The sequence below is a fragment of the Onthophagus taurus genome, unplaced genomic scaffold (assembly GCF_036711975.1).
Source record: "Onthophagus taurus isolate NC unplaced genomic scaffold, IU_Otau_3.0 ScKx7SY_15, whole genome shotgun sequence".
Lineage (NCBI taxonomy): Eukaryota > Metazoa > Arthropoda > Insecta > Coleoptera > Scarabaeidae > Onthophagus > Onthophagus taurus.
In genome coordinates, this window is record NW_027248940.1 from 3,993,405 (window position 1) to 4,020,133 (window position 26,729).

At 36.8% G+C, this 26,729-nt stretch overlaps 1 protein-coding gene across 1 annotated transcript in view; it reads left to right on the forward strand.

Annotated features, from left to right (window-relative positions):
* The first annotated feature begins 4,655 nt into the window (after positions 1–4,655).
* The window catches only part of LOC111420333 (cubilin homolog), a 71,959-nt gene continuing 49,885 nt past the window's right edge, over positions 4,656–26,729 (forward strand). Inside the window, exons 1-6 of the mRNA XM_071200887.1 lie at positions 4,656–4,926; positions 4,978–5,248; positions 5,301–5,575; positions 19,813–19,954; positions 20,008–20,244; positions 20,296–21,448. Coding sequence (XP_071056988.1) covers positions 4,853–4,926; positions 4,978–5,248; positions 5,301–5,575; positions 19,813–19,954; positions 20,008–20,244; positions 20,296–21,448 — 2,152 coding nt within the window. The 5' untranslated portion in view covers positions 4,656–4,852. The remainder of the gene's footprint in view (positions 4,927–4,977; positions 5,249–5,300; positions 5,576–19,812; positions 19,955–20,007; positions 20,245–20,295; positions 21,449–26,729) is intronic.

Here is a 26,729-nt window from a genome sequence, read left to right on the forward strand (position 1 = left end):
TAGTGAAGAGGGTACTGATGATTGATGAGTGGTACGCAGAACATGAAGAAAATTGTACGCAATCACAAAGGAACCGCTGGTAAAATGGAAGTCGATGGCATTATTGAAATGTTTACACGATCCGAAGAACTTCACAATGTAAAATATACCAATTACATAGGTGACGGCTATACAAAAACTTTCAAATCTCTTCTGGAAATACAGCCATATGGTGGTGAATTGATAGTGACAAAATCTGAGTGCGTTGGACACGTGAAAAAGCGAATGGGATCGAGACTGAGATCGGGAAAGAAAAAGACTAAAGGAGTTGGTGGCAAGGGCGATGGGAAGTTAACGGATGTATTGATGCGTGACCTGACCTCTTATTATGGTTTGACAATTATCCCAAATCCACAATGTTTAAGCGATATGAAAAAAGAAATTGATGAAAAGAGTAAAATAGATGCGAACGCGAAGCACGATAATTGCCCGATCGGGCCTGAATCATGGTGTAAGTGGAGACGCGCTGAGGCAGAGAACAAGTTACACGAATATAAACACCCAGCATCACTTGCAACTAATGTTCAAAATTTTCTTCGTCCCATATACGAAGACCTGTCATCAGACGATTTATTACAACGGTGTTTGGGCGGAAATACGCAAAATAACAATGAAAGTTTTAACTCTGTTCTCTGGCGCTTTGCTCCGAAACACATTATTGCTCGGCAAAAACAATTCAATTGGCGGCATTTATGAGTGCATGTATCTTCAACGAAGGGTTCACACCCCTATTACGCATGATGGGCATCACAATCGGACGGCAGGCCAAAGCTGCTGCCGACGCGAGGGATAACGTGCGCGTGCGGAAAGCGGACGCTGCACATTCCGCGGCATCAAAAGAGTCTAGATTGGCTAGAAGACTCGAACGAACCACTCAAGAGGAATTCTTCGAAAAAGAGGAAGGTGGACTCTATGGTTATGGCATAGCAGACTAAATATAAGTATGAAATTTTTCATTTTATACCCAAACAAACTTCGGTAAAACTTTATGTGTTTTTCTCAAAACTAAATTTTTTAAGTTTACGGAAGTGCTCCAAAGCGCTCTAGATAAGCAATCGTAATGAAATGTGGCAGACACGTGCATCACAAGTGTGTGCATCAATTCAACTAGAATTATTGAAAAATATTAAAAATCTAAACCTTTATTGCAATAGCTCACCATTTCTTCGTTTTTCATTTTTTCTTCTTAATTCTAGTCCACTTTATTCGCAGTGTAATATAGAGTAAGAATATGTTTGAGTTTTTTGTTTCAGATCATCTATATCGGCAATAGGACTTCCGTAAGCCAAACAAATCTTCGCAAACGTGCCGCCATTCATCGATCTACCCACCCCCACCCTTTGCATCTGACTTTTTGAAAAAAAATATGAATGTTAAAAAAAGTTAATTCAATCACTACACCAAATTTCAACAGTGTATATTAAGTATTTTTCCCGAAAAGAATGTGAAAAATATCAATAGTTTTTAGGCCCAACAAGGTAGAAACCCCCCTTCATGTTTGGAGGGCCACGCAGTCGCATAGAATGTGTTCCGCCGATTCTTCCTCCTCACCTCCTTCCTTATTCTCATGTTCAGTAAGTGCTTCTGTAGATGCCAGTGTCCAGTGATTAGACCTATGACCAAACGTATGTTCTTCCTGGACAGCCTCATAAATAAATCTGTTCGTTTAGGGTCAGGGTACATCAGAGCCTCCTTGGTTTGACGACATCCTGGTGTCCTGTCCCAGTAAGTTAGAAACTTCTTACGTGTTTCCCCTTTTTGAAGCTCTATTAAAGACTTTATTGTTGAGGCAATGAATGGTTCTGGCAATCCCTCTGGCATCTTTCCTTACCAGTTTGTCCACCATGTCATGAAGCTTATTTCCCGAATGACCCTTTGCCCACCAGATCGTAACCTCATTGCTAGCGGCTGCCTCACAAAGCTTGTTATGGCAGTCCTCGTATTCCACCTCCCATAGCTGGCTACTCGATTTTCCACATTTATAAAGCCAATTATCGTTAACCACTCGCACCCGGATCATTGTTACTATCAACGTGATAATTGAGAGGAGGGGGGCACAGTACGTTCTCCATTGCTGCTGTTGGTGTGGTTATCATCGAGCCTGTAACGTAGAGACAAGCCAGACGTTGCAATTTTTGTAGTTTCAAAACAATCGTTTTATTTTTAACTCTTGGCCACCAGTTTAACCGTAAGTTAACATTAGACGCATCACTGCAGTGTATATCCACAGGGATAAGAAAGGTTCCAACGACCCTTCTGCACTGAGCAAACGCAATGCGTGCCTTATTATACAGGTTCTTCTTCCCATATCCGGTTGTCGGTAAAGATACACTCTGAAAAATGAGAGGTCATTAGTAAGCGTATACTTTCTATATTTCTTTTAGTATTCCTATAGTCCCCTGTGAGTCCTTGATGAACACTTTTGCTAGCCTTGCAGCCGACGGTGTGTCCTCAATATCTTCACAGAATTTTTGCCAAGCTAATCTCTTCCTCTGTCTTAAAGTTTTTCTATAATTGGACCGGTGTAGCTTATAAACTTCCCAGTCTTCTTCTTTTCTCAATTTTTTTGCTTTGTTAAATGTTTTTACTACCTGCCTTTTGAGGTGTACTAGCTCAGTATTCCACCACGAATTGGTGCAGCACTTGTCCAGCCTTCTTCTTAATGGACAGGATTTCAAATTATCCTGTCCCCATCAAAATTATCTGTTTATTGTATACATCGCCTCCGAGATAAGTGAGCTGTATTTAACCCTATCCGTCTGCTTTGGATCTCTATATACACGTAGCGCCGTCCTGTCGAAACCACATCTCGTCCGGATCAATATCATCCATATTTTCAAACAAAAAATCATTGATCATGGTGAGGTAACGATCTCCATTGACTGTAACGCGAGCTTCGACTTTATTTTTGAAGAAATAAGGTCCAATGATGCCACCAGCGTGCAAACCACACCAAACGGTGCATTTTTCTGGATGTAATGGAGTCTGTAGGGTCTGTTGTGGATTGGTTGCACTCCATATGCGGCCCGTTAAGGCAAAAATGAGCCTCATCACTGAACACAATTTTGCGATAAAACATCGGATCAGTTTCCAACTGCTCTAGAGTCCAATCGGCGAAAGAACGACGCATATGATGGTCTCGTAGTTTTAATCCTGTACCAGCTGGATCTTAAACGGGTGTAGGCCAAGATCTTTGGGCAAAATTTTCCACGTAGTGGAAATCGATAAATTTGAATCTTCTTCCACGCATTCGTTTACAGCGGCGATATTCTCTTCAGCACGCACATTTCTTCGACGTGTTGGTTTTATTGCATCATTTAGAGAGTATGTGGTATGAAATCTATCCACAGTTCGACGGGTGGCTTGCTCAGATGGACGATTATGTGCGCCATACAAATCACGAAGTCGTCTATAAGTTATGCAAATTGATGACTGATTTTCAAAGTAAATCTGGATAATTATTTCCAGAGTATACTGATCATAAATATCAAAAAGTGAGCGCAGTATCACAGTTCGTTTGACAGTTAACCCTTTCGTAAGTTCTATCTGGCTTAAAAAAACACCCTCCATTACATTTGGCCGCGTGAAGTAACAAAAGTAGTACATTTTTCATTTTCGTATTTATCTCCGTTTCTATGCATCGAGGAGCAAAAGTGAAAAAGAGCGATATTGTTGAGATTCAAATTTGCTACAACTTTTGTATTAACATTATTTTTCTAATAATTTCCGTTCCCCGTGCGCTATCAATAACAATACTTAAAAACATCGTTTACGCCATCTTTCTTCATTTTCGTATTTATCTCCGTTTCTATGCATCTAGGAGCAAAAGTGAAAAAGAGCGATATTGTTGAGATTCAAATTTACTACAACTTTTATATTAACATTATTCTTCTAATAATTTCCGTTCCCCGTACGCTACCAATAACAATACTTAAAAACATCGTTTACGCCATCTTTCTTCATTTTCGTATTTATCTCCGTTTCTATGCATCTAGGAGCAAAAGTGAAAAAGAGCGATATTGTTGAGATTCAAATTTACTACAACTTTTATATTAACATTATTCTTCTAATAATTTCCGTTCCCCGTGCGCTACCAATAACAATACTTAAAAACATCGTTTACTCCATCTTTCTTCATTTTCGTATTTATCTCCGTTTCTATGCATTAAGGAGCAAAAGTGAAAAAGTGATGTATTATCTTGAAGAAGAAGAATTAAGCTTTAATTTAGTGTAGGAATTATTTCATTATTATCAGAATTACTACCTCGACGATTTTTCAAAAATTATTCTCTTTAAAGATTCAACCTCAAAAACGCAACTTTAATTTCATTCCCTTTTATAAAATCTCTTTAATACCAAAACAATAACATTTATATTTCCTGAAAGTACAGGATTTGAGCTTCAATTAGGCGAAAGAATTATTTCTTAATATTGATAAATACGTCTTGGGTTATTTTTTGAATTTTTCCTTTTTTTTATTGTTTGGGTTTAACACAAATTCGTTTGTTGCATTTAAATTTATTTGTAAGCAATGAATCGCTAATTGAAGCAACGAGATATTTGCTATGTTAAAGAGAAAGGATTAAGCTTTAATTTAGTGTAAGAATTATATCATTACTCTCACAAACAAGACCTCGGTGATTTTTTTTTGAATATCATTGTATTTATTCCACAACATTTTGTAGTGCCATCTGCTGAAACTTTATACTTTACGCCCGACGCCCATATTTCCAGAAATTGTAAGCGATCTTTTTAAAAATTTCAGTCGTCATTATGACTATCAAGTGCTAACATGAAAATCTATTAAGCAAAAATGGATTCATATCGTTTTATTTTAACACTATCTACATGTCTGTCCGTTTTAACATTAAGCGCTGCAGTTGATTGGTAATGTTTAAACTTCCTGTTTAATTAATATTCATAATTATTCGTTTTAAGGCCAAGAATTCGCGTAAAAGATGGCCACTTACTCTTCACAGTTGAAAAAGACAAAAACATCTCTTTAGTAACTTCCGGAATCGGCGGAATTCACGTCAACGGCCAAGATTTGGCTCACGTTGCAAAATTAGCATCAAATTTAACGTCGTTTATCCAAAATAGGGGTGAAATTTACATCCCCGGTTCTCCAGAAGTTGTTAAATCAAACATATACGATCAAGTAACATTATTAGAGAGCGGTTTACAAAACCTAACTTTAGTTGCAGTCAAGGTAAGCAATTTAAGAACGATTGTTCATTTAATCATACAGTTTGTAATGTTAGAAACCGGCAATTCAAAGAGTGAACAGGCGGTTGAATGCGTTAACAAGACGAATTCGCGGAATAAATATTCTTTTGAACGCAAATGAATGCAATAGTAATCCATGTCAAAATGGGGGAACCTGCCAGGATCTGTTTGATAACTTTATGTGCTTTTGCCCACCGGAATGGGAGGGAAAAACTTGCGAAACTGACGTAAACGAATGCACTAACTTTGCTGGGACGGATTTGGGATGTCAAAATGGTGCAACTTGTATTAATAAACCTGGGAGTTATGCGTGAGTATTAAATTACGATTTAAGTAGTGATAACAGAAAAAAATTGTTTTCTCTGAAACGGTTAGGATTTAAGAAATGAAACATTTTGAGGTTATAAAGTAACGTTTGAGGTTAGGTTGTGCCAAATTTCAAATATCCAAAGTCAACAATTTGTTGTATACAAATTTTTAAATATAGTTGATTTAATTCGATAACGATTTAAGTAGAGATTACAGAAAAAAATTGTTTTCTCCAAAACGGTTAAGATTTAAGAAATGAAACTTTTTGAGGTTAAAAAGAAACGTTTGAGGTTAGGTTGTGCCAAATTTCAAATATCCAAAATCAACAATTTGTTGTATACGAATTTTTAAATATAGTTGATGTAATTTGATAACGATTTAAGTAGAGATTACAGAAAAAAATTGTTTTCTCCAAAAAGGTTAGGATTTACGCAATGAAACTTTTTGAGGTTATAAAGTAACGTTGGAGGTTAGGTTGTGCAAAATTTCAAATATCCAAAATTAACAGTTTATTGTATACGAATTTTTAAATATAGTTGATTTAATTTGATAACGATTTAAGTAGAGATTACAGAAAAAAATTGTTTTCTCCAAAACGGTTAGGATTTAAGAAATGAAACTTTTTGAGGTTATAAAGTAACGTTTGAGGATATTTTGTGCCAAATTTCAAATACCCAAAATCAACAATTTGTTGTATACGAATTTTTAAACATAGTTGATTTAATTTGATAACGATTTAAGTAGAGATTACAGAGAAAAATTGTTTTCTCCAAAACGGTTAAGATTTAAGAAATGAACCTTTTTGAGGTTATAAAGTAACGTTTGAGGTTAGGTTGTACCATCTTTCAAATATCCAAAATCAACAATTTATTGTATACGAATTTTTAAATATATGTAGTTGATTTAATTTGATGACGATTTAAGTAGAGATTACAGAAAAAAATTGTTTTCTCCAAAGCGGCTAGGATTTAAGAAATGAAACTTTTTGAGGTTATAAAGTAACGTTTGAGGTTAGGTTGTGCCAAATTTCAAATATCCAAAATCAACAATTTATTGTATACGAATTTTTAAATATAGTTGATTTAATTTGATAACGATTTAAGTAGAGATTACAGAAAGAAATTGTTTTCTCCGAAACGGTTAGGATTTAAGAAATGAAACTTTTTGAAGTTATAAAGTCACGTTTGAGGTTAGGTTGTGCCAACTTTCAAATATCGAAACTCAACAATTTATTGTATACGAATTTTTAAATATAGTTGATTTAATTTGACAACGATTTAAGAGAGATTACAGAAAAAAATTGTTTTCTCCGAAACGGTTAGGATTTAAGAAATGAAACTTTTTGAGCTTATAAGGTAACGTTTGAGGTTAGCTTGTGCCAAATTTCAAATATCCAAAATCAACAATTTATTGTATACGAATTTTTAAAAACAGTTGATTTAACTTGATAACGATTTAAGTAGAGACTACAGAAAAAAATTGTTTTCTCCAAAACGGTTAGGATTTAAGAAATGAAACTTTTTGAGGTTATAAAGTAACGTTTGAGGTTAGGTTGTGTCAAATTTCAAATATCCAAAATCAACAATTTATTGTATACGAATTTTTAAATATAGTTGATTTTATTTGATAACGATTTAAGTAGAGATTACAGAAAGAAATTGTTTTCTCCGAAACGGTTAGGATTTAAGAAATGAAACTTTTTGAAGTTATAAAGTCACGTTTGAGGTTAGGTTGTGCCAACTTTCAAATATCGAAACTCAACAATTTGTTGTATACGAATTTTTAAATATAGTTGATTTAATTTGACAACGACTTAAGTAGAGATTACAGAAAAAAATTGTTTTCTCCAAAACGGCTAGGATTTAAGAAATGAAACTTTTTGAGGTTATAAAGTAACGTTTGAGGTTAGGTTGTGCCAAATTTCAAATATCCAAAATCAACAATTTATTGCATACGAAGTTTTAAATATAGTTGATTTAATTTGATAACGATTTAAGTAGAGATTACAGAAAAAAATTGTTTTCTCCAAAAAGGTTAGGATTTACGCAATGAAACTTTTTGAGGTTATAAAGTAACGTTGGAGGTTAGGTTGTGCAAAATTTCAAATATCCAAAATTAACAGTTTATTGTATACGAATTTTTAAATATAGTTGATTTAATTTGATAACGATTTAAGTAGAGATTACAGAAAAAAATTGTTTTCTCCAAAACGGTTAAGATTTAAGAAATGAAACTTTTTGAGGTTAAAAAGAAACGTTTGAGGTTAGGTTGTGCCAAATTTCAAATATCCAAAATCAACAATTTGTTGTATACGAATTTTTAAATATAGTTGATGTAATTTGATAACGATTTAAGTAGAGATTACAGAAAAAAATTGTTTTCTCCAAAAAGGTTAGGATTTACGCAATGAAACTTTTTGAGGTTATAAAGTAACGTTGGAGGTTAGGTTGTGCAAAATTTCAAATATCCAAAATTAACAGTTTATTGTATACGAATTTTTAAATATAGTTGATTTAATTTGATAACGATTTAAGTAGAGATTACAGAAAAAAATTGTTTTCTCCAAAGCGGCTAGGATTTAAGAAATGAAACTTTTTGAGGTTATAAAGTAACGTTTGAGGTTAGGTTGTGCCAAATTTCAAATATCCAAAATCAACAATTTATTGCATACGAAGTTTTAAATATAGTTGATTTAATTGATAACGATTTAAGTAGAGATTACAGAAAAAAATTGTTTTCTCCAAAACGGTTAGGATTTAAGAAATGAAACTTTTTGAGGTTATAAAGTAACGTTTGAGGATATTTTGTGCCAAATTTCAAATACCCAAAATTAACAGTTTATTGTATACGAATTTTTAAATATAGTTGATTTAATTTGATAACGATTTAAGTAGAGATTACAGAAAAAAATTGTTTTCTCCAAAACGGTTAGGATTTAAGAAATGAAACTTTTTGAGGTTATAAAGTAACGTTTGAGGATATTTTGTGCCAAATTTCAAATACCCAAAATCAACAATTTGTTGTATACGAATTTTTAAACATTGTTGATTTAATTTGATAACGATTTAAGTAGAGATTACAGAGAAAAATTGTTTTCTCCAAAACGGTTAAGATTTAAGAAATGAACCTTTTTGAGGTTATAAAGTAACGTTTGAGGTTAGGTTGTACCATCTTTCAAATATCCAAAATCAACAATTTATTGTATACGAATTTTTAAATATATGTAGTTGATTTAATTTGATGACGATTTAAGTAGAGATTACAGAAAAAAATTGTTTTCTCCAAAGCGGCTAGGATTTAAGAAATGAAACTTTTTGAGGTTATAAAGTAACGTTTGAGGTTAGGTTGTGCCAAATTTCAAATATCCAAAATCAACAATTTATTGTATACGAATTTTTAAATATACTTGATTTAATTTGAAAACGATTTAAGTAGAGATTACAGAAAAAAATTGTTTTTTTCAAAATGGCTAGGATTTTAGAAATGAAACTTTTTGAGGTTATAAAGTAACGTTTGAGGTTAAGTTGTGCCAAATTTCAAATATCCAATATCAACAATTTATTGTATATGAATTTTTAAATATAGTTGATTTAATTTGATAACGATTTAAGTAGAGATTACAGAAAAAAATTGTTTTCTCCAAAACGGTTAGGATTTACGCAATGAAAATTTTTGAGGTTATAAAGTAACCTTGGAGGTTAGGTTGTGCCAAATTTCAAATTTCCAGAATCTACAATCTATTATACAGGGTGTCTGAAGTATAACCAATAACTTCGCCATTTATAGTTTTAAAGAAAAATGTTTCAAATAAAAAATTCTTTATTAATTGTGTCGCATATTTTGGCGATATTTGCTTGTTTGTATTGTTTTTTGTTTCGTTGGTATAGCAATCAACATTGTTATTTTAAATGAGATGCATGTTTTTTTGCATATTTTGATAGAGGATAAATTCCTCTACGCAATGAACCCATCAAATCATATGGTTGTATAAGAAGAAAATCGAGAAAATATGCGTTCTCTGAAAATATTAGATCAACAAATTACAATCAAGGTCTTCGGCTCCTGAATGTCACAAAATTGGCATACTGTTCAGAGGGAAATTAAAATTACGTTGTATTAAAAAATTTTAATAATAAAAGTTGTTTGTAATTTAATAATAACAATAATAGTTTATTCTTCAACAATACATATTATTGACCATGCTTGGCTTCCAAAAACTCTCAATTTCGATCAATCATTTTTCTTGTACCATCTTGTGGCTGGAGTTTCTCCTTTATTTACCTCCGTAGGTGATACGCTTGCTTACAACCTGTTCGCGCCGCGTCACCCTCAGAATTATTTACACGCATGTGCGTGCGCTTAACTGGGCTGTGTTATCTTAACACGAGAGCATGCGCTCACACTCGCCTTTTAACGCGACTACAGTATTGTGCGCATCAAAAAGGTCGTTTAAAATTATTACTCTAGTGCAGTGAAAATTAAACGTAAGAATCGTAATTTAATCATCTTCTTTTATTTATTCTACTTTTCCTACATTTTTTTTACGCTTTAATTTTATTGTTTATATCTCTGAACCAGCACCGTTTTATTAAACCCAGTTCTTTTCTTATACTGCGCGTTCATTTGGTCCTTCGAGCCGGATTCTTCCGGAATTTTCGTTTAATTTTGATTTATTTCTCGTTATTTTTACATTTTTTCGCATTTTTCATTTAATTTTCGTCTTAAATCCGCGTTTTTTTGCATTTATCCACGGGGTCACGTCTCTTTGTTGGCCATCTGGAAAATCAAAAACTGGATTACGCTATTTTTAGCACCGCATTTTTCGACAATTCTTACCATTTAAATATTTAATTTCTTTTCCCTTCGATTATTTAAATTATTTTCATTTACCTTTTTTTTTGAGAATTCTTTTTTTTAATTTCGTTCTTCTCCATAATTCTTTTGGATATTTTATTTGATTTTTCCCGTGATGACAGACAAGATTGTTAAACTTACCCTACGTCGCAACGGTCTATACAATCGTTTAAACGAGACCATGGCCCTTGGTCAAGCACTCCCGTCTGACCCTATCCAAAAACAAATTTTTCTTGAACGAGCTCCAGATGCCGAGGAAATCTACAAAGAGTTCAAAAGTACTCACAATACGATTATTGGTTTGATTGAAGAGCAGGACTTTGAGGCTCATGACGACATACGACTAAAGGCTGATACTGCTTACTACACTACAAGGGCGATATTCCATCAACTGTCCCCTCAACCTTCAACGGAATCCTCTGAAATCTCATCTATATCTGCTCTGAAATTAAATAAGTTAGCATTGCCTACGTTCAGTGGTAATCATAAAGAATGGCATACCTTTTTCGATCTTTATCGAACGATGGTTCACGAAAACAAATCTCTTTCTTCAATTGCCAAATATCAGTATCTTCTCATGTCCCTAAGTGGCGAAGCGTTTAACCTGTTAAAGGGTTTTCCTGTGACAGACGCCAATTACGAAATAGCATATAAAACGTTAAAAGGCCGCTACCAGAATAAACGTCACTTGGCAACGTTATACTTTAACGAAATCGTTCATTTAAAACCCCTGAAAGACGATTCCTCTAAAAGTCTTCGAATTTTGATTGATACCTTCCATGAAAATATTGAAGGTTTTCGTAATTTGGGTTTCCCTGTTAATAAGTGGGATTTTCTATTATTTAATATCGTGCTTCAAAAACTGAACACACCTACAAAAACCACTTTTGAAGCTGAACATACAGCATATGACATTCCAACTTATAAGCAACTTGTGGATTTCTTAGAAAAAAGAGCAAAGGCCCTAGAATCGGTATTATTGACATCAAGTGACAGCACATCTCCGAGTTCATCAAAATCAAACATCAGAGCTAAATCAGTAAATATGAAGATTGAAGAACATCATTCTAATTCATCGACTACTAACTGTATCTTATGTCATGAAGCCCATCCAATTTACCGTTGTACGAATTTTACATCCAAATCAGCTGGAGAACGGTTATCCATCGCTAGAGATCATAATCTTTGTCGAAATTGTCTAAGTCAACGACACACTACTCATAATTGCTCGTCTTCTCATAGATGTCGTACCTGCAATCAACATCACCACACATTACTCCACTTCAAGACACAAACTTCTCCATCTGTTCATGTCGGAACATCTTATAATACAATTCAGACATCAATGAAGGAAAGTAATCCAAACATCTTACTACCTATTGCTATTGTAAAGATTCAGGATCGATTTGGAAAATTACATCGTGTCAAAGCATTAATCGACTCGGGCAGTATGTCCAATTTTATAACATCTAATCTATCAAAACGACTTCAACTACCACGAAAGCAAACTTCTTGTCTAGAAATCCAGGGATTAAATGCAATGACATCCATCTGTAATAAAGGCTCTGTTACCTGCTCTATCCAACCTATACAGTCATCGAAACCTTCCTTTGACTTTGACGCTATTATCACTCCCAGCATTTGTTCTGACCAACCATCCATTGCGTCCCTTGTTCCGCTTTATCCTCATCTTCAACAATTGAACATCCCTCCAGAGCACCATTCAAGTCTTAACTCGGTGGATTTGTTACTGGGCGCAGAACTAGTTCCTCAAATTATCACTGAAGGACGTCTTCGTGGAGAACCGAACCATCCAATTGCAGTTAATTCCGTATTTGGTTGGATTCTAATGGGGAGATCTTCGCTCTCAGTCACGACCTCACTGTCAACGTGTTTATCTACTACTGATTATTCGCTTGATAACTCAATTCAAAGATTCTGGGAACTGGAATCCATTCCTGAAAGAACGCTATTAACGTGTGAAGAGGATAAATGTGAAAATCATTTTAAAAATAATTATAAACGAACATCAACAGGTCGATTCATCGTTTCTCTGCCTTTTAAGAAACCAAATCCAGTCCTGGGCAATTCCTACCAGACAGCGTTGAAACGTTTTATGTCTTTAGAAAACCGTCTCTTAAAAACTCCGTCGTTAAGAAGTGATTATATCAACTTTATGAAAGATTATCTTCAGTCAGGCCACATGTCTCTTGCTAACTCTTTCAAACCTCCTTCTGATAGAACCTACTACATTCCGCATCACTGCGTGCTTCGTTCTGAAAACCCTTCATCAAAAATTAGAGTTGTGTTTGACGCATCAGCACCAACATCTAATGGTACATCGTTAAATGACACCCTTTTGGTGGGACATAAATTGCAACAAGACATAATAAAAGTTTTATCGTCTTTTCGATGTTTTAAGTATGCATTTGTCTGCGATATCCAACAAATGTATCGACAAATTCTTGTTTCACCTGAAGACAGAAACTTTCAGCGAATCTTATGGAGATTCTCTTCAACTGAACCTATTCAAGAATATATTTTAAATACTGTGACCTATGGAGTGGCATCGGCACCTTTTCTTGCCTTGCGAACACTAGTCGAGTTATCTAACATCTATTGTGATCAGTTTCCGAGGGCTTCAACCGTTCTAAAAAACAACATTTACGTTGACGATATAGTCACAGGAGCTCAATCGGTGCAAGAGACTTTGGAGCTACAGCGAGAATTGATTGACCTATTGAACAGAGGGGGATTTAAATTGAGAAAATGGGCGAGTAATTGCACTCACGTCTTACAAGAAGTATCTGAAACAGATTTACAGCGTCCAATATCAATGGATTACGATGAAATCAGTTACATTAAAGTTTTGGGTCTGCAATGGGATCCCACAACAGATGATTTTAAATTTTCCTATTGTCCCCGCAATTCCCTTTCCACAAAACGTTCCATACTTTCGGAAATCGCTCGTGTCTACGACCCCTTAGGCTTCTTGACTCCGTGCACCTTAAAGGCTAAACAATTTATCCAACAATTGTGGCAATTAAAAATTGAATGGGATGAAAGTCCTCCTGGTCACATATCTAAAAATTGGGAAATCTTTAAGAAAGGTCTTATTTTTATTTCTGATTTAAGAATACCTCGATTGATGATTCCGTCTGACACTAAATCCGTTCAACTTCATCTTTTTTGTGACGCCTCGCAATCAGGTTATTGTGCAGTAGCGTATTTACGCTGTGAAAGTCATAACCAATCTATTAATACCTCTTTTCTTTGCGGTAAATCTAGAGTTGCACCTCTTAAGACAATATCTATTCCTCGTCTCGAACTTTGTGGCGCTGTTCTACTCGTTGATCTTCTTAAAACTATTAAGGACATGTTATCAACCACAATCATTTTCGATGTAATTTACGCGTGGTCCGATTCCAAAGTCACCCTAGCGTGGATTTCTTCATTGCCTACTAGATGGAAAATTTTCGTTGCCAATCGAGTCTCATATATCCAAGAAATTTTACCTTCAGATTATTGGAGATACATACCATCTTCCGATAATCCTGCAGACTGTGGCTCTCGAGGTCTTTTTCCAGATCAGTTAATCGCTCACGATCTATGGTGGAGGGGCCCCTCCTGGCTCTGTCATCCTCCGGAATACTGGCCATCTATTAAATCTATTCCCTGTGAAAGCACAGAAGTAATTAATGAACAAAAATCAAATATAATTACTACCATTGAAACAAAACTTACTTTTATAGACACTCTCCTCATGAGATTCTCTTCACTTTCAAAAATCCAACGGATTATGGCCTACATTCAACGTTTTATTGTTCACTGCCGCAAACAAAACCGTTATTTTACCATCCAATTATCCCCGTTTGAGCTCCAACAATCTTTATCTTCGATTGTCCGTTATGTCCAACATCAACATTTTTCACAATTATTTACTACAATTAACGAGAATAAGATCCCTGATAAATCATTTAGAAAGTTAGCACCTTTTCTTGATAGAGATGGTTTGATTAGGGTGGGTGGTCGTATAAAATTTGCTATGATCCCCTTCGATCACAAACATCCGTTACTTCTACCTAAAAATAGTCGTGTTAGTGAATTAATTGTGGAACATATACATGAAAAATACCTTCATCCGGGACAACGGTCGCTACAAGCTCTGGTAATGCGTCAATATTGGATCATCGCTTCTCGAAGTGTCATTCATCGGGTCGTATCACGATGTATCCGTTGTTTTCGATGCAAGCCCCGATCATATGCTCCGAGGATGGCGGATTTGCCTCAATTTAGAGTAACCGAGGTGAAGGCGTTCTCCAGAGTCGCTGTCGATTTCGCTGGACCGATTTATACCACCATTAGTCGCACCAGAGGAGCGCGGTTTGTCAAATCCTATATTTGTGTCTTTGTGTGTACGTCTACCAAAGCGATACATTTAGAACTAGTTTCAGATCTATCTACTGAAGCATTTATAGCGGCTCTACGACGATTTACCTCCAGAAGAGGTCGATGTACGTTAATCTTATCAGATCAGGGAACTAATTTTGTGGGCGCCTACAACAAATTACGAGAGATGGCTGAGGTTTCCGGTCAAAAATTGGAACTCACATGGCAATTTCATCCTCCAGGGGCTCCCCATTTTAATGGGTTGGCTGAGGCTGGAGTAAGATCTGTTAAATCCCATTTGATTAAAGTTATTGGAGATCAAAAACTAACGTTTGAGGAAGTGTATACCATCCTGACGCAAATCGAAGCTGTATTGAATTCGAGGCCGCTTTCCGCAATGACTGAAGATCCCAATGATCTTCAACCACTAACTCCAGCACATTTCTTGTGTTTGGAACCCCTTAATGCTTCTGTTGTAGATCCTGACGTCACTCAAGTACCGATCAACCGTTTGGATCGCTGGAAACTGATACAGAAGATGGTACAAGATTTTTGGAAAAGGTGGCACGTTGAATATTTGTACTCACTTCAACAAAGAGGAAAATGGAACGCTTCGTCTCCAACACCGTCTATTGGTGATCTGGTACTCATTCGAAATGAACAGCGACCCCCACTTCAATGGGAAACAGGGAGAATTGAAGAGGTTCATCCCGGAATTGATGGTGTTATCCGAGTCATCACCATTAAAACCAAAAATGGGAGGTTAACTCGTCCAACCACGAAGATTTGTACCTTACCGATTTAAGACAAAACCGAATCTAGTCACATGTTTTTTTTGTTTACTTGTCAAACTAATTAATTATTTTCGTCTACTCACCGTATGTTATGCTTATTCACTCAAACTTTAACCTTCACACCGTCAAATAACTATTCATATTTCATAAATATTATTGTAAAAAAGGGTTATTTCACCTTTTGTTGGTGGGTGGAATGTTCGCGCCGCGTCACCCTCAGAATTATTTACACGCATGTGCGTGCGCTTAACTGGGCTGTGTTATCTTAACACGAGAGCATGCGCTCACACTCGCCTTTTAACGCGACTACAGTATTGTGCGCATCAAAAAGGTCGTTTAAAATTATTACTCTAGTGCAGTGAAAATTAAACGTAAGAATCGTAATTTAATCATCTTCTTTTATTTATTCTACTTTTCCTACATTTTTTTTACGCTTTAATTTTATTGTTTATATCTCTGAACCAGCACCGTTTTATTAAACCCAGTTCTTTTCTTATACTGCGCGTTCACAACCTGTAAGCAAGTTCGGCTTAATTTAGTTTGACACCCCAGTTAATACCATGTCCATATGATTATAAACAAGATAAATTATAATGCCTCGCTCGCAAGCGACCTAGGCTTAATGAGGTGTCATTACACTTTATTTATCTCGTATAAGCTTCGAAGGTAGCTTGCGATCGAGGTCACAATCAATTTCTTAAATGGCACCCTCTTGCAAACCTTGAATCTATGACAAAAGTAATTCTTGGGAGACTAAAAAATATTCTTGCAAGACTAAGAACGCTCAACAAGAGAAGGTACATTTGATGACCTAAGTGATAATAGAACAAGGCATCAAAAACAAGAGTTGTAGATGCTTATCAAGGACTTCATTTGTAGAATTGTTTTAAAATGTAGCACATAAAACTAAATTAGCATAAATGCTGCTTGGAAACAAATTCTGATTGGCTCATTAAATGATGGATACTCTTAGTGTGGCAGAAAAAGTTGAAATGATTTATTATTTACGGAAAAAGTGGCAAATAATAAAAGCGGCAGCCTAATGATTTTACTAACACTGGTTACAGTTTTCGCAACTGTAACGAATAAAACGAATTCAATGCAAAGGCTTCTTCAAAGCTCTTATCGTAGAACTAACGTCTAATATCATCAATCGCGAATTCGGAGTTTTTTTGTTCCAACCTTAATATATTTCGTCGTGACAGATGCGCGCCAGCTTCGGGGAAAATTGATGGTGGTGGCGTTCTTATTGCACTAAAGAGTCATTTTCAGGCATCATTGTTGCAGAGTTTCAGTTCGGGTGCGGAGGATCTGTGGGTTGAAGTTAAGTGCGCGGCTAGGCGTTTACTCGTGTGTTGTGTGTATTTGCCACCTGGCGAGTTAGAACCTTTGATCATGTTTCTAGATAAATTGATACTCATCAGGGACTCTGTCCCTGAAGATACCACTTTAATTATTACAGGTGATTTCAACTTGCCCTCAATCTCGTGGCGACGGCGGGCGAAGTTAGGTATTCTTGAACCCGCAGGTGAAGCCGGTGCTCGTGCCAGACAATTTGTAGAGGCTTTTGAATATTGCAACTTATTTCAATTTAACCATTTACACAATGAAAACTTTAGAATACTTGATCTCATTTTGTGTAACATTGACACTGTACGGGAAATTAAATGTTGTCCGGATCCGTTGGTTAAGCCGCATCGTCACCACCCCGCAATTGAATTTGTTGTTGTCAACGTTCAATTGCGTTGTTTTCTTGATGGTCCTTCAGTTAAATATTTTTATAACAAAGCTGATTATGTGGCGATTAACGATGCTCTTTGCGCGATCGACTGGTCGGAACGATTTGATGGCCGTGGGATTGAGGGAGTTGTTAGAGCCTTTTATGATGCGGTTTACGATCTCGTCAGCGCTCATGTTCCGCATAAACCCGTGTCTAAATGTCGTTTTCCACCATGGTATTCTCCTTCCACAGTAAGAGTCATTCGTGAGAAACTTAAAGCTCATCGTAATTGGAAGAGGTTTGGCAACAATAACTATTATTTGTCTTTTACTATTCTTCGTAAACGTTCTAAAAATTTGATTAAATCTGACTATCAGAAGTACTTGCGCTCGGTACAAGAAAATTTGATTGAGCGCCCTGATCATTTGTGGTCTTTCGTTAAAAATAGGAGGGGTGGATGTGCCGGTATTCCCACTCACATGAGGCTTGGCAATAAGGTCGCAGACAATATCCTTGACGTGTGTTCTCTGTTTTCACGTTATTTTAATGAGGCATTTGTTGGCGGTAACATTGCTAACCGGATTGATTCGGCCGGTATTCTCCCGTGGTTTACTGAGGAAAATGTGTTGTTCGTTCTTAATGAAGTCGATCCTAAAGCTGGAGAAGGTCCTGATAATTTACCCGGTAACTTTATTAGAAACTGCGCGAATGGTCTATCTAAACCGCTATTTTTAATCTTCTCCTTGTCCTTACGTATTGGTTCCTTTCCTAGTGAGTGGAAGAGGGGATTTGTGCTGCCGGTTTTTAAGTCAGGTGACAGGGGTGACGTCTCTAAATACCGCCCGATTACTATCTTGTCACTGGTTTCGAAAGTTTTTGAAAAAATCATATATTCTTATTTGCTTTACCTCTTGAAACCTAACCTGATTACGGAACAACATGGTTTTTTACCGGGTAAATCGGTGGAAACTAACCTAGTTTATTATACTAATTTTATTCATAATTCCCTCAATTGTTCCAATCAGGTCGATGCGGTTTACACCGATTTTAGTAAAGCCTTTGACAAGATTGATCATAATATTTTGATGCAGAAATTAAGTACCTTTGATGTACCGCAAGGTCTTTTGACATGGTTGAGATCGTACGTAACGGGTCGTTGTCAGGCGGTGAGGATTGGTGAGGTTGCATCCTCCTATAATCCTGTCACATCGGGTGTTCCACAGGGTAGCCATCTTGGCTCTATCCTCTTTGTGGCGTATATTAATGACATTTCTTCTTGCTTTAAACATGCAAAATTCCTGTTGTATGCGGATGATTGCAAAATATTTTCTAATATTACAAACAAACGTGATTCTGAAAATCTTCAGGAGGATCTAGACCGTTCCAGCTTTACTGCGCTGATAACGGTCTGTTCCTGAACTATGATAAGTGTTCTAAAATTACTTTCACACGTAAACGTTATCCACTAAACAATTTGTATACATTGGGGGCCGGAGCTTTAACATCGAATGACCACATTAATGATCTTGGCGTTTTGTTGGACAGCAAGCTTATGTTCAATTTACATGTGGACTTTACTATTGCCAAAGCTCTAAAGCGGTTGGGTTTTGTGATTAGGACCTGGCGTATGTTCACAAATGTTCAATGTATAAAATCTCTTTATATGTCGTTAGTGGTTAGTGTTCTTAGCTACGCCTCTACTGTCTGGAACCCTCATTATGCTATTCACATTAACCGCATTGAATCTGTTCAGCGTAAGTTCTTGAGGTATTTAGCACGCAAAACATTTTTACCTTACGGTGATTATCTTTTGCATTGCAATGCTCTAGAGTTTCAGACACTGAAGCAAAGGAGGCTGTGCTACGACTTATTATTCTTGTTTAAACTAGTCAACAATCTTTTCAATTCCTCGTAATTGGTGAGAGAATTATGTTTTTATGTACCCTTATATCAAACACGTGGTGAACATTTGTTTAGAATTAGTAGATCCTTGTCTTCGGCACATCTTTACTCTCCTCTTGTTAGATTGATGAATACGCATGACTCTTACTGTAGGAATCTCACACTTTCTTACTACTGTAGGACATCTTTAATGTTTCTTTGACTGTTTTCAGACGTTTCATGCGGGGCGTGGGTGTGGAGAGATCGTTACTACTCTATTAATGATTATATCTTTATTTATATAAGTAACGATAATTTTTTATGTTTTTTTGATTTGTTTATTATTATTGGAGTGTTATTTTTGATTTTGATTTTGTTTTCATTTTGATTTGGAATATTATTTTTTGTTGTACTCTTAATTTTTTTTTGTTATTAATATTTAGTTGAATATCTGGTGTATGCTTTGTTGGGGGTCAACCTTGTTTGTATCCCGAATGTAAAATAAAATAAAATAAGATAAAAATAAAATAAATAAAATATACCAAGTCTCTAACATTGAAATCTTGCAACATTAAAAACATTATTTTATCATTAAAATAGGTGCGTTTGTTCAAATGGATGGAATGGTGTACATTGCACTCGAAAGGACACCGACTGTGCCACTGGTGGAAGTGATCTTTGCGGACACGGAATTTGTGTCCCACAAGGAACTTCGCTGGGATACAAATGTATTTGCGAACAAGTACGTAAATATGTTTAATAATTAATTAAATTAATTAGAATTAATTTTTGTAGGGTTGGCAAACTAATGGTAAAGATCCGGCTTGTACCGTCGATGTAAACGAGTGCGATACGTTTCCATGTTCGAAAACACCCTTAGTGCAATGTGTCAACGTCCCTGGATCGTTTTTTTGCGGACATTGTCCTCTTGGTTACACCGGAAATGGGTATCATTGTAACGATTTAAACGAATGTGATTCTTTTAATGGGGGTTGTAGTCTTAATCCGAAAGTTTTGTGTATTAACACTCCGGTAAATGTGTTTTAATTTTAATTTTATTATTTATTAATTTAATTTTGATAGGGTTCGAGGATTTGTGGTTCATGCCCGCCGAGTTACATCGGCGATGGGGTAACTTGTACTTATTCAGGGGGCACTTGTGGGGTTAATAACGGTGGTTGTCATCCTTTGGCGAATTGCAAGCACACCCCGGGGGTTATTTCGACTTTCGTTGAATGCGTATGTCCCCCTGGATATGTAGGAAACGGTATTGGCCCAAATGGTTGTACCTTCACAACTCAGCAAGGGTGTCAATCTAACCCATGCGTTCGTGGGACTTGCGCAAGTTCAAACGCGACCGATTATATTTGTACTTGCCCGCCGGGATATTCAGGAAAAAATTGTAATATAGCCACATCTTTTACTTGCGCTTCAAATCCGTGTCTTAACGGAGGAAGTTGTGTTACAACAGAAAATGGTTATTTTTGCAAATGCACCTCGGAATTTACCGGATTTAATTGTGAAGCGAGAGAAGCTAGTTGCGGTGGTAGACTAAATTCGTACGCTGGTACTTTAGATTATAACCCAAGTAATATTGGGAGCGGTTATAAATATAGTTGCGCTTGGGTCATCGAAACTAATCTAACGAAAGTCTTGAACATCACGTTTAAAAAATTCAACATAAAAGAATCCGGAAATTGCGCTTCAAGTTGGCTTCAAATTCACGATGGAAGAAACTCGGCGGCTCATTCTTTGGGGAGATTCTGCGGAAATAAATTTCCTAGAAATGGAACTTTTTTGTCAACTCATAATAATTTGTATGTTTGGTTTAGAGGTGATTCGCTCCTTCCAGGAAATGGGTTTACTTTCAATTGGATGAGTGTTGAGCCAAAATGTCACGAAGAAATTTTAGCCAAATCACACGGTGTCTTGAAATCACCAGGATTCCCGGGAAATTATCCCAATAATAGAGATTGCGTTTGGAGATTAACTGCGCCGATTGATAAAAGAATTGAGTTTCACTTTTTCGCGTTATCGCTTGGCGAAGACGATGCGAATTGTACTAAAGATTACGTCTCATTTCATTCTTCAAGTAACGGAGATGCGTTTGCTACTTATTGCAACACTTCGCACCCTCCACCTTTAACAGCACCGTTCCATGAAGTTTACGTCCGATTTCATTCGGATGAATCTGGACAAAATCCCGGATTTCAAATTGGTTACTCAGTGATAGCAGGTATGTTTAAAAATTAATATCTCAAAAATTTAAAGATATTTTGAAAATCAAAATAAACTTTATTATAAACGGGCTACAATTTGTACAATTCTTAACCAAATCTTCTATAATTTAATAAGCGTTTTATTGTTTTCAACATTTACAATTTTCCCTTTAATACATTCTACTATATATATACACCTCCATATCCTCTAACCTCCTCCCCCCTTTCCACACCTTCGCCTCCTGGCCCCATCACCTCCCTCATCCATCTTTTGCCCTCGCCCCCTCTCCCAAAATCAGCTTCCTGTCCATTGCCTTATCCCTTAGCTCACTACACCCTCTCAGCATGTGTTTCAGCGTCTCCCAATCCTCTCCACACAGCCTACACCACCTCTCCACATCGTCCGCCCAATACCTATTCCCCTCTTCTCATTGCCACAGCGGAATCTGGCCACCAATCTCTTCCCTTCATCATCCCTCTCCATCAACAAATATTTTGGCAGTTTCTCTGTCACTATCATTGTATCTCTCTTCTCGTATCTGTGACCTTCTTTTCTGCCTCTGTATATCCATGTCGACGTTTACCTCCAACTCCTTCGTCTTAAAATATCTTTCCAGGGACCTCATCATCTCCTTCATCTCCACCGCCTCTCTAGCTACAACCACAAAATCGTCCGCATACGCCAAAGCGTGCACCTCTTTCTGCGTCTCTTTTCCAAGTCCGCCGTATATATTGCAAATAGTGTGGGGTTAAGCGGACACCCGTCTCAATTCCTTTGTCGTCCAGAATACCTCACTTAACTCTTCCCCCACTTTAACCTTGGCCATCGTCTCCCTGTACATCTCCTTCACCCTCCCTATCACTTGTTCTGTGATACCTCTCCTCCTCATTTCCTCCCACAACTCCTCTCTATCCACATTATCGAATGCAGCCTTCAGGTCAATAAACAATTCATTCAGTTTCCCCCCTTCTTGTTCAACTCCCTATCTACCAGGTGTTTCAGAATGAATATATTGTCAATTGCCCCTCTTCCCTTCCTGAATCCCGCCTGCCCATCCGGCAACAATTCCCCCCTCTCCATTTGCTCTTCCGTAGCAAGTATCTTTGCATAAATTTTGAAAGTTGTGTCCAACAGGGTGATCCCTCTATAATTGCTAATTGCTATAATTGCTATAATTGCTAATTGCTATAATTGCTAATTTTTATACAGTGGGCATATTATTCCCACCCTCCACCTGTCTGGAAACCTCTCCCCCATCCATACGTCGTTTATTACTTTCCATAGCTTCTTCATCACCGTCTCCGTCGCCTCCAACCATGCTTCATTCTGGATCTGATCATCTCCTGGCGCCCTTCCCCTCTTCAGTCCCCTCAACACTGCCTCCATGTCTTCCAGTGATGTCTCTTCTCCTCCTTGCACCCCTCGCTCTCCCTCTCCCAGTCTTCTCTCTTCCACCCCTCCCAACAATCCCATGAAGTAGGTTCTCCATTCAGTCATTTGTATATCTCTGTTGACTTCCTCTCTTCCCTTCCTCATCCTCTTTAAATATGTCCATACCTCAATATCCTCTTTCAACTCCTTAATCTTCTCAACGTCCTTTTCCTTCAGCTTCCTCTTCTCTTTCTTGCATTCTTCTTTGTATTTTCTCCTGGCCTTTATATATCTATCTATCTCTACCTCCCCTCTCTGCCACTGTCTCAATTTCCTTCTGGCTTTTCTCTTGACCTCTCTGCATTCCCTATCCCACCTTTCTTTTCTTCCCAGCCTAATCCTCAATTAGTTCATTCAACCCGTCGGCCCTCTCCACCCTTTGACCCCAGCTAGCCAACTTTCCCCTATAATGTTCTATCCCCTCTTTCGACCAATCTACCCTAATGTATTTCCACCATGTTCCATTATCTTTCGGTTCCTTCTTCCCCTCGATCCCTTTATGCACACTTCTAGAGGCTGGTGATCCGACTCTACCAACGCCCCAATCCTAAATGTTTCTATCCTGTCCCACATTTCTTGGTCCACTACTACATAATCTATCACCGACGCCCCCCTTGCACCCATATAGGTATATTCCCCTTCATCTCCTTCCCCCATATTCCCATTCAGTATCTCCCATCCCCTCTCTTCTACCCACCGCAGCATCTCCCTTCCTTCTCCATTCAAAATCTTATCTTTGTACCGTCGTCCCTCTCCCTCGTCCCCCATCTCTCCTCTTCCGCCTTTTTCCCCTATTCTTGCATTAAAGTTCCCTCCAATAATCTGGCATCCCTCCCCCCCTCCTCTGTCATATCTTCATATTGCCTCACTATATACTACAACTGTGTGTGTTAGCATTCCCTTCTGCCTCCATCTCCCCTCCGTCTTACTCTCCTCCGTAATTCCCCTCGCAATTCCTGTTATAATACCCCCGCACGCTCTTCCTCTCTTACTTCTCCTCTCTGCAAACTTAACATGTGTACTTAGCAAATAAATCCGGAATTTCTTTAACGCTTCGATAATTGCCATATTTGAATTTTATCTCGATTCACGGGTACATGAAAGAAACCATTCCTCAAATCTAATGTAATAAAATATCTCTCATATTGAAGTCGATCCAAAACATCTTCTATCAACGGTAAGAGGAATCTATCTTTAACGATCTTGTTATTTAATTTCTTTTAAAGTCCTTCTTTTTAAGTAATACTATAGGACTAGAAAACTCTGAACAACTTTCAATGCCTTCAGCTAACCAAGATTGTATCTGCTTGGGTCGTTGGTATATCGGATCTTCATCTTTTAAAATAATTTTCATTGTAACATCCGTCGTTTTTGACTTTTCTGGTTTATATTCTTCTATTAAATCATGAACTGTAGCTTTAATATGTTCATCTTTGATGCGTGTAAGATCTAAGCCTGTTTTTGTTTGTGTTTCTCCAAATGTCGATATTTGCATTAGATAACTCACGTTTTCTTTTTTATGAATGATGATTTCACCGTTTCTAAAAACTAAATCAGCTTTTTGCAGAATATCTCTTCCGACAATAGCTCTATAACCCGTTGCATGTCTTGGCATAATATAAAATCTTGGTACAAATTCTTCATAGTTTATAATAACATTCGTGGTAAAAGATCCTAACGTATTTACTTTATTCTCACCAAGTCCTTGTACATAGAATAATTGGGACATCATCCAAGTTTATGTTGCAGAATTTTTCTTTATAAATTTCTTCTCTGATTTCGTTTATGTCACTTCTCGTGTCCAACAATGCCCGCTCCTCTGCGTCGTTGATAATTAATTTTACGCCATTTTCCTTTACTTCTATTACGTTGACTTTCTGGTTTGGTTATTATCTCGTTTCTTGCCTTTCTGGGTTTCCATTCTTCCTTGCACACCTTGACTTTCTCCTGTAATTTACATACTGCCGCAAAATGACCTTTTTCACCGCAGTTATAACAACATTTTGGTTTTTTTCTTGACCTGGTTTCGTCTTCTTTATGTTCATTTTCTCTCGGTTCTTTATTTTTCGCTCCGTGTAAAACAGTTTTGTTTGTTGATTCGTCTTCTATGCCATCTATTATGTATTGATATAATGGATCTTTCTCTATGTTTCCTCTACTTCCTAGTTATCGCTTTTGCAAAAAATTTTCTCCCACTGTTTCATCACTCTTCATTCGTCTCCGTGTCAGCATTTTGTGCAAATTAGCGCTGTTGAATTTTCTGCCAAACTCATCTTTTAATTTTATTTTCAGCTTTCTCCATGTTGTGATTCCTCTTTCACTTTGGATAAATAGTTTTACTACTTCTCTTAGTAATTTCTTGCGACAAATGAATTTTTGCACATCTCTCCACTTCAATAAAACAGCGTTTATTTATACCATCAAAAGGTCGAATCATGTCTTCAACATCCCTGATCATGTCATCATAAACTTCGTCGTCATGCATAAATCATCTTCGTACATCTTGGTTCTTGTTTATCGTCTTTGTTGTAGTCCCAGGACCACAACTTCGTTTTTCATCTACATTTTCATCATCGTCGTCTCCACTGTTGGCCTCAGTATTATCGTTTTCTTGCATTTTCGTGCTCTTCAGTAGTTTTTATAATCAGCCCGAATTCACATGCAAACCTTCTTTGGTATCTGGTCGACAGTAACACTATCATCAAATCTACATGTATTACACAACAACATGTAACCAAATCATTGAGCGTTAGGTTCTCTTTAATGTATTTATTGTTAAAATCGTCAGAGCTTTCTGCAAATGAGAACCCTTGAAACTTTCTTTTTATCTTTGTCGGCTTTTTCGGTCACTATCATATTCAAAACTTAATCTATATAGCTTAACTTGCTGAAAGTTCTTATAAAAATTGAACCCAACAAATGTGCTGTCGCGTCACCAAAACGGAATCGCTCAGCACGTACTATCGGACCAACATGAGTCAGTTTTTGACACTTAGAAAATTGTTAAAAAATTGCTACTGCTATTTAAAAACTTAAGTCTTTAGCCCCTTTTCAGGGAGTTTTTCCATAAACCATTTATAATGATTTTATCGCCCATATCTGTTACTTTCAGTGTTGTTAAATACCCGGGTATTTATTTTCAAGGGTAAATTTCCTGGATATATACCCGGGGGTATTTACCCAAGATGGGTATTTAGAGGTATTTATAAAATTTTATTTAAATTGAGTTGATGGCAGTTTTGCAAGCACTTCAAGAATGCAGAGTCGATTATCGATATACCAAACTTATTTATAACATCTACAAGAATGCTACAATGACGGTAAAATTGCATGAAAGTACTGAAGAGAATAGAAGTAGTAAAATACTGATTGTGAGTAAAACAAGGCCATGCACTGTTGAACCCAAATTGTTCATCACAGTCCTCAGAGTGCATTTAAACAACTGGATTCGACCCAAAAATACATAAACATTGATTGCAAATACTTAAGTAATTTGCGCCACGCGGACGATATAGTTCTTATATCGGATAGCCTTGGAGAGATTAAACTAATGCTGAACGACTTAAAGGAGGTGTGTGCAAAAGTCCGGCTAAATATCAACGAGGAGAAATCAAAATTTATGATAAATCTTGTTCCCAGCTCTAACATCAACATTGGGGATAATGAGGCCAAGAAACTTTAACATTAACGGTAGCCACTGCCAGGAGGGTCCAAGTAACGCAAAGATCGATCCTGGATCTAACTCTGAGGGACTACATACGAAATTAAGACCTATGAAGAAGAACTAGCGTAAATGATATGGTCAACATTGTGGCAAAGCTTAAGTGGAACTGGGCAAGTGGACAAAATGGTTGCTTGAGTGGAGA